At 37.5% G+C, this 17,068-nt stretch overlaps 1 protein-coding gene across 8 annotated transcripts in view; it reads left to right on the top strand.

The window, feature by feature from the left end:
- baz (bazooka) overlaps positions 1-17,068 on the top strand; it is an 842,954-nt gene that overhangs the window by 617,782 nt on the left and 208,104 nt on the right. For all 8 annotated transcript variants that reach the window (XM_068226299.1, XM_067141558.2, XM_067141556.2 and 5 more), the window contains one exon: positions 9,120-9,314. In XM_068226299.1, the coding sequence (XP_068082400.1) occupies positions 9,120-9,314 (195 nt within the window). The remainder of the gene's footprint in view (positions 1-9,119; positions 9,315-17,068) is intronic.

The raw sequence follows: 17,068 nt of genomic DNA, 5'->3' as shown, positions 1-17,068 counted from the left end.
GCCGGTGAGTTATCCAAGTGCATTATTAGAATACTTTTTAAATGCATGTTGTTAGATAAATTTTGGAACTAATTTCTTTCCATGGCATTTGAGAGCTTTAAACTGTGATTCAAAGTTAATTTCATGCAGTGTGACGCCGCAAGGGTTGGCATTTCCGAAGTACGTGTTAGCGGTTAATTCGAAATCACGTAATTCGAAGTCTGATTTTTGCGTCCCAAAGACTTTGAATTAATGAGGTTTTACTGTATATGTAAATTACTTGTCCTGACTGACTGACTGATTCCTCGTCATCGAGCCATAACTACTGAACATAAAGAAATGAAATTTTGGTCATACATTTATATTAGGGTGTAGGTGCTCGCTAAGAGAGGATTTTTTGATATTCCAGCGCTCAGGGGGTGACAAGGGCGGTGAATGTTTAAAATGTGGATATCTGTATCTCAAAAACTTAAAAGTTTACAGACGTAAAAATTGATATTTGGAATCTCATTTAAAAATTAAGAAACACCATATTTTTTTGTTCATGGAAAATCCCATTAAGGGGGGTGAAAATGGGGGAAAATTGGTTGAATATCTTTTATGAGGAGACTTATATTCCAAAAAATGAAGATGTTACAGACATGAAAATTGGTATTTGGAATCTCCTTTGAAAATAAAGAAACGCGTATTTTTGTGTTTTTGGGTAATCTGATGAATAGGGGGTGAACAGGAGTGCCAAACGGGGTGAATTTTTAAAAGGACTATATCTGCAAATTATCTCAGACAGGTAACATATTACAGACTTGATAATTTGTATTTGGAATTTCCTGTTAAAGTAAAGAAACATAAATATTTTTTCAGAAAATCCACTTAAGGGGAACTGAAAAAGGGAGTGAATTCTTAAAATTAGCATATTTACAATATATCTAAAAAACTTAACATGCTGCAGACGTGAAAATTGGTATTTGGAATCTCCTTTAAAAATAAGAAAACAAGTATTCTTTTGTTTTCAGAAAAACCATTAACAGCGGGATGGGGGAGATGTGAAAGAATTGAAAAATTAGTTGAATTATTTGTCTGAATATAAAATCTAAAGATGTTACAAACGTGAAAACTGGTATTTGGAATCTCCTTTAAAAATGAAGAAACACGCATTCTATGGGGGAAGGGGATTAACTTGGTAGGTATGAAAACGAAGATGAATTCCTTTTACAATGATACATATCTCAAAACTGAAGATGTTACAGTCACGATATTCGTATTTGGAAGATCTTTTAAAGAAACGGGTACTGTTTATTTTTGGAAATTTCACTTAAGCGGGGAGTGTGAAATGAAGTGAAAAAATTGAATTGTTTTTCTGGAGAAACTCATATCTCAAAACTGAAGGTTACTGACATGGAAATTGGCATTTGGAATCTCCTTGAAAAATAAAGGAGCACGCATTTTTCGGGTGGGGTGAAACCAACTTAACGGGCGGCGGTGGAGTGAAAAAGCAGTTGAATTCTTTTCATGAGGATTCTTATATCTCAAAAACTGAAGATGTGAATGAATTGAAAAATTAGTTGAATTCTTTATATGAGGATACTTATATCTCAAAAACTAAAGATGTTAAAGACATGAAAATTGGTATTGGGAATCTCCTTTAAAAATAAAGAAACACACACTTTTGGGGAGGGGGAAATCAGCTTAACGGGTAGGGAAGTGGGGGGGGGGGTGTAAAAGGACTTGAATTACGTTTATGAGCATACTTATATCTCAAAAAAAGAAGATTTTACAGACGTGATTTTAGTATTTGGAATCTCCTTTAAAAATAAAGAAACACACTTTTTTGTGGAAAATCAACGTAAGGGGTGTGGAGTTGAAAATAAGTAAATAAGGATTTGAAATATGTTTATGAGGATACCTTATCTTAAGAACTGAAGCTGTTACAGTAGTGAAAGTTGGTATTTTGAATTTCCTTTCAAAATAAAGAAACACATATTTTTTGTTTTTGGAAAGTCCACTTAAGGCAGGAGAGGGTTGGAAGGAAGAAGGAGGAGGAGAAGAAGAAGAAGAAGAAGAAGAAGAAGAAGAATTTGATTTTTATGAGTATACATTTATCTCAAAAACTGAAGGTGTTACAGATGTACAGACATGAAAACTGCTATTTGGAATCTCCTTTAAAAATAATGTAACACGTATTTTATTGTTTTCGGAAAATCCAGTTAAGGGGCTGAAAGGAATTGGAAAAGGGGTGAATTTTTTTAAATGAGTACTGGTATATCTACATTTTATGTCAAAAACTTAACATGTTAGAGACAAGAAACTTAGTATTTGGAAAGTCCTTTAAAAATACAGAACATGTACCTTTTTGTTTTTGGAGAAGGCACTTAACAGGGAGCGAAAAGAAGTGAAAAATAGTTGAATTATTTTTACGAGGATAATTATATCTCAAAAACTGAAAATGTTACAGATGTGAAAATTGGTATTTGGAATCTCCTGTCAAAATAAAGAAACATGTATTTTTGTTTTCAGAAAATACATTTACATGGGGGTGGGGTGTGGGAAGGACTCATCAAAGGGTTGAAATCTTTTTATGGAGATACTTATGTATAGATGAACATCTGGAGGACTTTATAGAGGAAGTGGAGAGACAGATAGAAGATAAGGAAGTGATATTGATGGGAGATCTAAATGCACAAGTGGGAATGGAAAGACAAGGAAAAGAAGATGTTGTAGGGCCCTTTGGATATGGAAAGGTAAACCCAGAAGGTGAGGTGTTGGTGGATTTTTGCATGAGGAACCAAATGATTGTTGGAAACACCTGGTTTAGGAAGAAGAACAGTCAGAAGATTACAAGGTATGGTTGGGGAGACAGAAGAACAAAGGCCATGATTGATTATATAATCGTAGAGAAAGAACACCGGAAGAACCTTTTAGATGTTATAGCCATGCCTGAAGAAGCTTTTGGTGGAGATCATAGAGTTATGATGGGAAAACTGAAGTTGTGAAAGATTGAAAAACCATCATTAAGAAGAGAAAAAAAGAATTAAAGTATGGAAGTTGAAGGAGAAAAGCATACAAGAAGAATTTCAAAGGGAAATAATACCCTTGGTACCCAGGACAGAGGTGGGGAGTGTTGAAGAAGAATGGAAAAGTTTTAAGGAAGTACTGGTGGGATGTGCAGAAAAGGTATGTGGTAGAACGTCAGGAAATGTGAAGGACAAAGAGACACACTGGTGGAATGATAGGGTAAAGATGAAAGTGAAGGAAAAGAAAATGGTATGGAAAGCATGGAAAACATCTAAGACTGAAGAAAGTAGAAGAAAATATGTGGAGGCTAAGAATTTGACCAAGAAAGTAGTGGAGGAAGAAAAGAGGAAGAGCTGGGCCTTATTCACACAGAAATTGAGAGATGATATGCAGGGCAGCAAGAAATGACTGTATGGTATCTTAAGAAACAAAAAGAGAGATCAAGTAAACACCGGATTTATGAAGGATGAGGACGGCATAATATTAACAAAGCCAGAAGAAATAAGGAATAGATGGAGAGAGTATTTTCAGAAGTTGCTGAACGTAAGAACTGATGACAGTCATTCAATGGACGACCAGGAAAGGCAATTAGTCGATGAAGAAATGGATAAAGAAATGACATTGAATGAAATTGAAATGGCAGTAAGAAAGATGAAGAATGGAAAAACTGCTGGAATAGATGAAATTTCAGTGGAGATGATAAAGGCAGCTGGAGCTGTAGGTCTGCAGTGGACATATCGGGTTCTCAGGATTGTCTGGGAGGAAAAGGAGGTCCCTGATGATTGGCAAAAAGGAATAATCTACCCAATTTTCAAGAAAGGCGATAAGAAAGTTTTGAAGAACTACAGGGGAATTACTATAATATCCCATGTTGCTATGATAATGGAGAGGATACTGGAAAGTAGGATAAAGGTTGAAGGTTGAGAATCAGATACTGGAAAATCAGTTTGGTTTCAGAAGTGGAAGGTCAACAATAGAGCCCATTTTCATTATGAGACAGCTAATGGAAAAGCAATGGGAGTACGGGAATGATATGGTGATGACATTCATCGACATTAAAAAGGCATATGACAGTGTCCCCAGGACTAAAGTTTGGGACAGTCTGGTGCAAAAAGGAATTGGACAGGGATTAATAAAAATGATCATGGCAATGTACAAGGAATGTTGTAGTTGCGTGCAAACACAAGTTGGCAGGACAAGTTGGTTCAAAGTACCTAGTGGGCTGAGGCAGGGAAGTGTTCTATCACCAATCCTGTTTACCATAGTAATGGATGACATCATGAGAACAGCAAAAGCAGAATATGGAGGAAGAGAAATGAACATGCTGTTATTTGCAGATGATATTGTTATTTGGGGAGAAGACGACAGGAAGGTTCAAGAACAGTTGGATGTGGTGAATGGAAAAATAGAAGAATGTGGGTTGAAAATAAGTGTAGAGAAGAGTAAAACCCTTGTTATGACTAGAGGGGAGAAAGAATGGAAAGGTCAAATTACGAGGTGTGTTCAAAAAAAGACCAAACTGTGGCTAGAAAAACTTTATTATGTAGCTTACATCATTTCACAGACTGTCCCCTTCAAAATAGTCCCCCGCACTATCAACAGCGTGTTGCCAACGTTTCTTCCACTTTTGGAATGCTTCCTGGAATGCACTTTCTTTGATGGCGTGAAGTTGCCTCGTCGCATTCTCCTTGATCTCTTCAATGTCTTGGAAACGATGTCCTTTCAAGGTGGTTTTCAATTTGGGGAATAAGAAAAAGTCTGCTGGAGCCAAGTCGGGAGAATAGGGCGGATGGGGCACAACAGGAATTTGGTGTTTTGCCAGATAACTGCGGACCGAGAGAGAGGCATGTGCTGGCGCATTGTCATGGTGCAACATCCAGGATTTGTTTTCCCACAGTTCAGGCCTCTTCCTGCGCACAGCATCTCTCAAATGCGTTAAAACATTCTGGTACAGTTCTTTGTTCACTGTCTGGCCTCGGGGTACATACTCGCCACAGTCACAACTTGCTCAATGTTGTGGTTTGCGCGCAATTTACAAAGTTCGGTCTTTTTTTGAACACACCTCGTAGACTTGCAGACAAGCCCCTGAAAGTAGTGGAAACATTTAAATACCTGGCGAGTGAATTAATGGAGAATGCCCGACTGGATGCTGAAAGTAGTAAGAGGATTCAAGCTGGAAGCTGTTTCTATCATAGTGTAAGAAACATGTTATGGGACAAAGATGTGCCAATGGAAGCAAAGGAAACTATGTACAAGATGTATTACGTACCCATAACTACTTATGGGGCAGAAACTTGGACAATGACAAAGAAGGATGAGAGTCGAATACAGGCAGCCGAAATGTTCTTGAGGAGTATGTTACAGAAGAGTAGAAGAGACAAAATGAAGAATGAGAAAATCTGGGAAGAAATTGGAGTGGAAAAAATGAATGTTAGAATTGAGAAGAGCCGACTAAGATGGTTTGGGCACGTAAAGCGAATGAGTGATGAAAGAATGCCAAAAAAGGTGATGGAAATGCAAATGCAAGGAAGAAGAGGCCGTGGGCGACCACAATTGAGATGGACGGACGCAATCCAACGCAGTATTATAGGAAGAAACCTGAATTGGGACACAGTGTTGGAAGAGGAGTGGTGGAAAGACCGAAGAAAATGGAGAGGAACGATATTTGCCCCTACCCGGCTACAGCAAGGATAAAGGGAAATGATGATGATGATGACTTATGTTTATCTTGAAAACTGAAGATGTTACAGATGTGAGAATAGGTATTTGGAATCTTCTTTAAAAATAAAGGACATGTATTTATTTTCTCGACTTGAGAGATGACTGTTTCTCACATGTACAGTTCTATGTCGCATGGTCATCTTTGCTCCAAAAGGTAATACCACAAACATGGTTTACAAATAATTTCTGGGGTAAATGAAACTCAAATTTTAGGTGAGTTTTTATACTTTATTAATTTTCAAAATAATGTCTTAGTACAATGTTGAGGAACGATTATTTTGATTAAATTACGAAATCTACATGAGCGAAGCCGTGGGTAATTGCTAGTTTAAAAATAAAATGTTTCAGTTGCAGAGAAATGTTATTCTAAAATTATTCATTTCTGGTAATTATGCAAGTCATGTATTTTACAGGCAGCAAGCATGTAGAGACAGTGTTATGTGACTCTTGCACCTCTAACTGTGATTCTAATTGTGTTTTGTACCTCAAGTAGGAGAGAAAAATATTATTGTAACTTTGATTCTAATTGTTTTCTTAGTATTTCATACAACATTGGAAAATATTCGTGTAACATTATTTCGCTTTGGCAGTGATGTATGTTATGTATGATACTGAAAGAAAGAGCAAGGGTATGAGGTGCGCGTTAGTATAAAGGAACGGTGTTCTGTGGCTAGTCTTTAAGAAAGTTCCTGTTTGAATCAATTGCTGGCATATGCAGTATGCTTCAAAGAAAGTATAGTGTTTGAATAAATTGCTGCCAGTGTAATGGGTCCGTTATTGGACTTTATACATTTTCAGGCTAACTCGTTTCTGTTTCTCACAAGTGTGCTAATTTGGGCTTGTCGGTTGGTAAAATAGCACACCTCCAAGACACATGGCTATACAGATTTCACCCAGAGAACCAGTCGTTGTGTAAACATGAGCACGTGCTCGGAGATAGGTCTGCACGTGGTTGGGTTAACGTTTATTGGTTAGTGCTGCTGCGGGACACCTACGCGGAGACAAGAAAATAGTTCGTTAGCCACATCACAGCAAATGTGATCATACCTGCAAAATGTCCGAAATATAATTCCTCAAATAATTTAAATCAGAAAAATATACACAAAACGATTTATATTCATTGTTATTTAATATAAACAAGCATTTCAAATTGGAGAGCACCAGGGACGCATGCTCTCGTGCTTGACCCACCATTTTGTTAAGCTGTGAGCATGGAAGCAAGTAGATAGAGTGAGTGAGTGAGTGAGTGAGTCAGTGACTGTAACATTACTTGTTCTTGTGCAATATGGATCTCCGAGTTGAGTTCGTTAAGCATCGCTAAGGGAAGCCTTTGAAAAATGGCGAGAAGACAATTGTATTGAATGCGTTTCAGAAATTTTGTGAGAAATATCCCACTTTAGCTGTAAAGGATATTGTGAAGTTGACATCCGAGTTCACTGGTGTTTCAGAGTGGAGTATTAATTCCCCGCGCAGCGAACGACTGCACCAACGATTGGTAAAAACACCTGAGAAATCGAAGAAGCACCAGAAACCTGTGTTAGAGATTCAGTGCGATGAATTTGTTAGAAGTGCTGTGCGGCGTAAAGTACATCAGTTCTTCGAGAGAAACGAGCAGCCAACAGTGGAAAAAATAATGGATTTTGTGAATGATGATCCTGAACTACCCAATTTTAAAAGAACAACATTTTACAATAGGGAAATAGGTTTTGAATTTGTTAAAAGAAATAGGAAAAGCTTGTTTTTGATCGCGAAGGCATACTGCTTTGGCAGAGGGATTATTTAAGGAAAATTTGTGCATTTAGGCAAGCTGGGCAAAAATTGTATTATTTGGATAAAACGTGGGTAAACGAAGGACATACCACTTCCAGAGTGTGGGTAGATACAAACATAAAGAGTTAGAAACAGGCATTCAAAGCAGGATTAAGTACAGGTCTAAAATATCCGACAGGAAAGGGTAGGCGACTGATTTTATTGCACATAGGAAGTGAAGATGGGTTTTTAGAGGGTGGAGAATTTATGATGGAATCAAAGAAAATGATTTTCATGAGGAGATGACGGGTGAAGTTTTTACTGCTTGGTTTAAGAAAATTTTACCTCTGCTTGAACCGAACAGTGTGATTGTTATGGACAGTGTGTCATATCACAGTGTTAAGTTAGATCGTATTCCCACCAGATCGTGGCGTAAGGATGACATTATCGCATGGATGGAGGCAAAAGGTCTTACCTATGGGAAAGATATGGTGAAAGATGAACTACTCCGAGTGATAAAAACTCACAGTGTGACGAAAACGTATGACAGATTTGTTATTGACACACTGGCAGAAGAAGCAGGTCATACGGTGTTGAGACTTCCTCCTTATCACTGTGTTTTGAATCTGATTGAGTTGCTGTGGAACCAGGTGAAGAGACATGTTGCACGAAATAATAAAACCTTCAAACTGGCAGAAATCAGGACATTAATTAATGAAGCTCTGGTTAACGTAACCGCTGAAATGTGGCAAGCCTTTATTCACCACGTGGTGGGGGAAGAGGAGATATTTTGGCAATTGGACGGTCTGTGCGATATAACTGTGGACCATCTGGTCATTAATCTGAATGACGCGAGCAACAGTGATGAAGAGGCGAGAGAGGAATCCGACTTGGAAGGAGTTCGTCCTTTATCAGATTCTGATTAGGTAAAGTACTGCACTTTTTTATTGTTTTAATATTGCCTTGTCTATGCTGTATGTTCCTCTCTAGAATTTTATTTTATTGAAACATTTAATGTGTGAAGTTTTACTTATATGCGCTGTTGTGATTGATTGATTGATTGATTGATTGATTGATTGATTGATTGATTGATTGATTGATTGATTGATTGATTGATTGATTGATTGATTGATTGATTGATTGATTGATTACGTATTTACGTTTCGGCCATAAATTCAAATCTACCTTTCTTTTCTGATATATTAAATATCCAGATGTCATTTGCCATTTGATTTTTGTTTATTTCTCGCATACAGTGAGTATAATTTGTCTCGTAATCCGCATCACAATTGGTGTCAATCAGTGGTATCCGGCAAGTCTATGTAGAACTAACTCTGATGTAATCGCCGCAACCAGGCGAAGTAATGACAGTTCAAAGACAGCCCACGTGGTTCTTGCCATGTGCTTGGAAGAAGCCCAGTGATCCTCCAATCAGTGTTCACACCGCGGATGGATACATGCGGATACAAAATGTTCTTTGTTTACATCAGGTTCGGTTCTCTCAGTGACGGCAGAATAGTGCATTCCGTGGAGGCCACTGCATAGACTATTTCAAGCTGCCGGAAGTACCAGTGCACTATGCACTCAGATGTCTCTAAAATCTATAGAAACTATCCATGATAATATTTAATGAGATTGAAATGTTTTAATATTTACAGGGTGCTGCAGTTGAAGATGGCAGGTTGAAGCCTGGAGATAGACTTCTTGAAGTAAATGGTGTGGAAATGACAGGAAAAACACAGTCTGAAGCTGTCACAGTGCTCCGAAATGCTCCGCCTGGCAGCAAAGTGCGTATCGTGGTGTCAAGGCAAGAGGAGAGTGGAGCAAGCAGTCCCAGGCTTCCTCGTCAAATTGTATGTACATATGTGTTAAAATATTTGTTAAGGCATAGAACTGAAATGGAAAATATCTGTACATAGTGTATTGATTTTGCCGTGTCATATTTTACCAAGTTTGAAATAGTGAAAAATGATCGGGATGTGAAATTGTAAATTATTGTAATTAATTTTATTTTTATTCCCTGTATATTCTAAGAATTTAGTAACTTAATGCATCTATACTGTATGTCAGTCACTCAATCACTACTGATCTGCATTTAGGGCAGTCGCCCAGGTGGCACATTCCCTATCTGTTGTTTTCCTAGCCTTTCCTTAAACAATTGCAAAGAAATTGGCAATTTATTGAACATCTCCCTTGGTAAATTATTCCAATACCTAATTCCCCTTCCTATAAACAAATATTTGCCCCAATTTGTCCTCTTGAATTCCAGCTTTATCTTCATATTGTAATCTCTCCTACTTTTAAAGACACCACTTAAACTAATTCATCTACTGATGTCATTCCACGCCATTTTTCCACTGACAGCTCGGAACACACCACTTACAAGTAACAACTCTCATTATTGTTCCGTATTGAAGATGACGCTAGGCATAGAATCCCAAGGATAATATAATAATACCACCTATTCAATACTTTCCACTTTTAATGTGGTTTGAATCTACATGAATTTATGTAGACTTATCAGGTCAGGTACATGTTTCACCCATTATTTGGGCATCTTCAGCCTATAGACAACCTTTAGATCAAGGTTTGGGACCTTTTTAACTATATATAATTATAGTCTGCCTGTTAGGTCATCAGCCCAGAGGCTGGTTGGATCCTCAAATAGCACCACCAATGGCTATGCAGTTATAGGGAAACTGCAAAAACCAATGGCAGAGCCCAAATGAGGCATACTAGGCAAGATGAGGAGTGAGGTAGTTTGCCATTGCTTTCCTCACTGGACCAGAAGGTGCTACTGCAGCATGACTGATCCTATGAACAACAACTTTCGTAACATTCAGACACTAACTGTGCTCCAAATGTCATTACTCAGCACCAACCATACCCCCAGCAGCTTCCATATTGTCGCAGCCATGGATAAGACTAGGACTTTGATGGAAGCTACACTTTGCTCTGGCCTGTGCCAAGAAACGGATACAAAAATACTGCATCCATCAAGAAATGGCAACGGGCTTATATAATATAGTATACAAACGTTAATAATTTCTTAAGACTAACATGCCAGGGTAATAATTTTAAAAAAATGTGAACAAAACATAACTGTGGGTAACAAATTAATGGTGTTTTGTTTACATTAAAAAAATTATCCTGGCATGTTAGTCTTAAGAAATTATTAACGTTTGTATACTTTACTATATATGGTTAAAAAGGTTCCAAACCTTGACCTAAAGGTTGTCTACAGGCTGAAGATGCCCAAATAATGGGTGAAAACATGTACCTGGCCTGATAAGTCTACATAAATTCATGTAGAATCAAGCCACATTAAAAGTGAAAAGTATTGAATAGGTGGTATTATTATATTATCCTTCAGATTCTATGCCTTACATACAACTTAGTCGAGCAGCTCGTCTCCTTTATCCAAGTCCTCCCAGTCCAAACTTTGCAACATTTTTGTAACGCTACTCTTTTGTCGGAAATCACCCAGAACAAATCGAGCTACTTTTCTTTGGATCTTTTCCAGTTCTTGAATCAAGTAATCCTGTGAGGGTCCCATACACTGGAATCATACTCTGGTTGGGGTCTTACCAGAGACTTATATGCCCTCTCTTTTACATCCTTACTACAACCCCTAAACACCCTCATAACCATGTGCAGAGATCTGTACCCTTTATTAACAATCATATTTATGTTATTACCCCAATGAAGACCTTTCCTTATATTAACACCTAGGTACTTACAATGATCTCCAAAAAGGAACTTCAGCCCATCAACACAGTAATTAAAACTGAGAGGATTTTTCGTATTTGTGAAACTCACAACGTGATTTATAACCCCGTTTATCATCATACCATTGCCTACTGTCCATCTCACAACATTATCAAGGTCATTTTGCAGTAGCTCACAGTCTTGTAACTTATTTATTACTCTATACAGAATAACATCATCTGCAGAAAGCCTTAGCTCTAATTCCATTTCTTTACACAGATCATTGATATAATAAGAAAACATAAAGCTCTAATAATACTGTCTTGAGGAATTCCCCTCTTAATTATTACAGGGACAGATAAAGCTTTGCCTACTCTAATTCTCCGAGTTCTGTTTTCTAGAAATATAGCCACCCATTCAGTCACTCTTTTGTCTAGTCCAATTGCATTCATTTTTGCCAGTAGTCTCCCATGATCTACCCTATCAAATTCCTTAGATAGGTCAATTGCGATACAGTCCATCTGACCTCCTGAATCCATGATATCTGCTATATCTTGGGGGAATCCTACAAGTTGAGTTTCAGTGGAGTAACCTTTCCTAAATCCAAACTGCCTTCTATCAAACCAGTTATTAATTTCATAAACATGTCTAATGTAATCAGAACGAATGCTTTCCCAAAGCTTACATGCAATGCATGACTGACTGGCCTGTAATTTTCAGCTTTATGTCTATCACCCTTTCCTTTAAATATTGGGGCTACTGTAGTAACTCTTCATTCATTTGGTATAGCTCCTTCATGCAAACAATAATCAAATAAGTACTTCAGATATTGTACTATATCCCAACCCATTGTCTTCAGTATATCCCCAGAAATCTTATCATATCCAGCTACTTTTGTAGTTTTCAACTTTTGTATCTTACTGTAAATGTCACTGTTATCATAGGTAAGTTTTAATACTTCTTTTGTGTTATTCACCTCCTCTATCTAGACATTATCCTTGTAACCAACAATCTTTAGTTACTGCTAACTGAATACTTCTGGCTTTTGAAGATCCTCGCATACACACTCTCCTTGTTCATTAATGATTCCTGGAATGCCCTTCTTGGAACCCATTTCTGCCTTAAAGTACCTATACATACCCTTCCATTTTTCACTAAAATTTTGTATGATCGGCCATTATGCTTGCCATCATGTTGTCCTTAGCTGACTTCTTTTCTAGATTCAATTTCCTAGTAAGTTCCTTCAATTTCTCCTTATTTCCATAGCCATTCTTAACTCTATTATTTCTTTCTAACCTGCACCTTCTTCTTAGTCTCCTTACTTACATTTAGATTAAAAGTTGAGGAAAATTCTGTTTTATCTATGAAAGTGGCTCAAGAAGAGTTTGTTTGTACAGTTTTAGGCAGTTTTTACTGAAACCTCGGTACTTGTGGGTAAGTTGTGATGAGAACAATAGTTTGTCTTGTACAATGCTGATGTAAATTCATTGAAGCTACACTTACAGATAATGTTTATGGTGAGTGTGGTGTTATATTTTCATGTAGAAGGTTTACATCTTGAAAGCAGCAGTACTCTGTGTGAAGTGTGTTGTAGGATAAACAGTTAATATACAGGGTTACTAGCCATAAAATTGAAGGTTCAAGTCTGCCAGTGTTTATGTGTAAATCTTAAGGGAATTTTTGTCTTCGTTTTATTTTACCTCCATTGTGTCCAGCTCCATGGCTAAATGATTAGTAGTGTGGTGACCTTTGGCGCTAGGAGTCCCAGGTTCGATTCCCAGATAGGTCAGGGATTTTAACCTTCATTGGCTCAGAGGCTGGATGTGTCTTCAGCATTAGAATTTTGTTTGTTGTTAAGAATGAAGCCATATTTTCCAGTGTTGACTTAGTTAAATGTAACAAAAACTTTTCAATCTGTCAGACACACAGCAATTACAATATAAATTATAACACTATAAACATACCTGTAAAATAATGTATAATAGTGTGTATTTTTACAATTTTTACAATTTTTTAAATTTTTACAATTTTACAATTTTTACAATTACAATATAAATTATAAGACCATAAACATACCTGTAAAGTAATGTATAATAGTGTGTATTTTTACAGGTGTGTTTGTAGTATTCTATTGTTTATAATGTATTTGCTGTGTGTTTGACAGACTGAAAAGTTTTTGTAACATTGCATTAGAATTCATTATAGGCAGAGCCCCATCCTCACAGGCATCAAATGAAAAGACGTGATCCAGGCCTCTCTGGGGGCTGCATGCCATTAAAGTAACAAAACAAGAAAAACAATCCTCCATTGTGTTCCAATATAATTTATTTTGAGATTGATGTATCACAGTAACATAGTTCGACTGTATCAGAAGGCGATTGTTAGAAAATGTTCCCATGTTCCCGGTTTGACTGTGAGTGCATAAATCTTTCTGGTGCCTTCCTTTTGCTGTACCTACTGAAGTCATTATTGGGTGACCCCATTACAGCCAGTCATCTCTTGTCATTATTAGTGACAATATAGCAGACACTTGCTGAGAGGGTGCATGCACTTGTTATTATCAGCAAGAACTTACAATACAAACCATTGCATAAGGAACAATCAGGCGCGGCTCCATAATACGATCTGCAGAGCTGCAGAACCACCACAATGAAAGATATACGGTAATATATAGCGATTAGCGATCCTATCCTTCATATTGAGTGTATATATCGAGCCAAAGATCAATACCCATACAGCTGCTGGTGATCTGGCAACCCTGTTTAGATCTGTGAATGACAGAACATTAGGAGAGCCGAGGAGAGCACACTTAACTACAGCTTTCTTCCGGTAGGTGGCTAAGAGTCGCTCATAAGGTTCTGTATGAACTGCACGTCTTGCAGTACGGCTCGCCTATTCCCGTGGCCATTAAGTTGGTAAATAATACGCTAGAGGTAGCACCAGCGCCACTGTCCATGAGAGAATCGTTGCAGCGAGCAAGCATGTTGAAATCTCAGCTGTTTGGGAAAAGCTTCCTCCATTGTATTCATCAGTGTAAATAGAGAACTTTTAAAACTGTGTGAATATTGATATGGTTTAAAATTCTTACATGTCAACATTCTCACATACCAAAGTATAGTTGTGATGCTTCTCTTCAGTAGAAAGAAAGCCCAAATGGCTTAAATACAGGATAAATGTGTGTTAAAAGAGGATGGTTGTGATTAAGTAACACAAAATCAATTTAATGTTCATGTTAAGTCTTCAAACAACGTAACTTAATATTGGGGGTATGTATATTTCTCTATCTTTTGTGTAAATGACCATGACTTCAGCATAATTCTATCCAACGACCAAAAACGTTCTCTCTCGTACGAAGCGAATGAGCTAGTTCTTAGGTCTACAAGTAATCATGACTATGTTTCTCCATAATGGTAGTGAATTCTTCCGAGTTAGGTAGTCATGAAAATGAAAACATAAACGCTAGTACCATTAGGTGATGTTCCCCCTCTATTAAGAAAGCCGGCTCCCAAAGATGTATGCAGGTCTCGGAACCTTTGTAAATATGAATGTGTCGATAGGTCAACATTTTTTTTTCAATACGCGGAAGAGGGGCTTTTTTGTAACTTTTTAATTGTTGTTTTTTGTACAAGTCAGTTATTTATATAGTCAATGTCCCTCGAAATCGGGATCTTACAAATTGAGATGAACGTCTACCTGTATTATTTCGGTATATTTTCGAGAACTTCACACTGATAGGACATGCAGTAAAGCGTTTCCGCAGAGTTGATGGATGGATTCACACGAGCTCAGCTGACACTTCCCGTATGCAATACGAATTTATATTTGTCTATTACACTTAGGCCCCTACTCCAATGGGCTGGGCATCACAGAGCAGAACCACCAACATTATTCAGCACGAGCCGCCACTGGGAAAAATTTCCTTTTTTTTTCAAAGGACATGCTGAAAATATTCACCATTTACTTAAAGACAAGCTGTTTTGTAAACACATTTTGGCTCATCCATTATAACGCGGCCAGTTGCGTAATGTCCAGATTTTAGAGCTGTCACCCCTTGATGGGCTATCTTTGAAAGAGATTGAACTAATGGGGCATGGAAATTGCCTACCTTTATTTCCATAAATCTAATGTCTTTCTGTTTAGAATTTGGTCATTATTTTATGAACTCTCTATCTGTTAGATGAACACTGGCTTATTTGTAATGTGTTAACAGCTATGAACTGAGAATGTTAGCCATACTTTGAGGTTTAATAACTTCTACATTTGAGCTAAATGAATTATTCCTTTTGTATTGGGAACTGGAGTTACCTGTCCCTACACTTATGTGATTTATTCTTTTTAATTCTGACACTAAAATATGAAAGAGGGCCAATATATTTGTCATGATTTTCAGCTTTTTATTTTTTAATTTATTTTACATCTTGTACGTGGTTAAATATCTTTCATAATCATATCTGACCTTGTTACATTAGGATTCACATGCTATCTAAAAGAAAACATGTGATCAGTAAGGGTAATCCATTTTATATTATTACTAGCAAGATACCCGTGCTTCGCTACGGTATTATACTGAAATTTATAATTGAATGCTTATTGTTTTAGATATATAATCCGACGAAATTCGCGATCTGACTCGTTTTCTGCGAGAATCCACCAAAATTCCCGATCTGACTGGTTTTCTATTACTTTACGGCTCGTTTCCTCCCATTTTTCAATCTTCCTTTCCAGCAATCAATTTCGTACTTCCCGGGCTAGGCTAAGGTATTCCTCCCGTTCAGATGGGTCCGTAAATCTTTGCCATCTTTTCTTATAATCATTTTTAATATGGATAAAATCCTTCAGGAGATCCGGCGTGGTGTCATATTGGGTGCCTTGGCGGCACTGAACCCGCGGCCGGACTGCATTCTTAGTCATTACCCGTCCAGGAGCCGTTTCCAGCGCTGTCCGCACATTTGACGACGGTCCGGAATATTATTATTATTATTATTATTATTATTATTATGTGTTGCTAGAATGGCTGATGACAGGGAAAACCAGAGTATCCGGAGAAAAACCTGTCCCGCCTCCGTTTTGTCCAGCACGAATGTCACATGGAGTGAACGGGATTTGAACCACGGAACCCAGCTGTGAGAGGCCGGCGCGCTGCCGCCTGAGCAACGGAGGATCCTTATAAGTACATTAATAACAGTAATATCAATTGGTCTCACCTCCTTCTACACCCCACCGCCGTTAAGTTTCTTTACCGCCCCCCCCCCCCCAAAAAATTTAAAAGAATGCTTGTTTCTTTATGTTTAAAGGAAATTCCAAACACCAATGTTCACGTCTATTACCTTCAGTTTTGAGATATAAGTATCCCAATAAAAATAATTTACTTTCTGCACTTCATATCACAATACTCCCCCCCCCCCCCCCCAAGTGAATTTTCCCGCAAAAAATACTTGTTTCTTTAATAGTAAAGGATCTTCTTAAATACCAATGATCACGACTCTAACTTCTTCAGTTTTTGATTTATGTGTCCTCATGAAAGGAATTCAACTCCTTTACACTCCCGCCCTCCAAGATGGTTTCGCCACCAAAACGCTCTTTTCTTTGTTTTTAAAGGATATCCAAATACGAATTTTCACGTCTGTTACAACTTTAGTTTTTATTAGATGTATGTATTCTCATACAATTAAGCCAATTAATTTTTCAATTCTTCCCCCCCCCCCCCCCCTTCATTGGATTTTACGACAATACATGTTTCTTTACTTTTAAAGCAGATCGCAAATATCAAATTTCACGTCTGTAACGTCTTCATTTTTGTGATATCAGTAGCCTAATTAAAAGAATTCAACACCATTTTCAGTCACTTTTACCACCTCCCTCCACCCAAGTGGTATTTCCGAAAACTAAAAACACACGT

Source organism: Anabrus simplex, chromosome 2, assembly GCF_040414725.1.
Source record: "Anabrus simplex isolate iqAnaSimp1 chromosome 2, ASM4041472v1, whole genome shotgun sequence".
NCBI lineage: Eukaryota > Metazoa > Arthropoda > Insecta > Orthoptera > Tettigoniidae > Anabrus > Anabrus simplex.
Note: the sequence above shows the minus strand (reverse complement) of the source record. Positions and strands in the feature narration are given on the sequence as shown.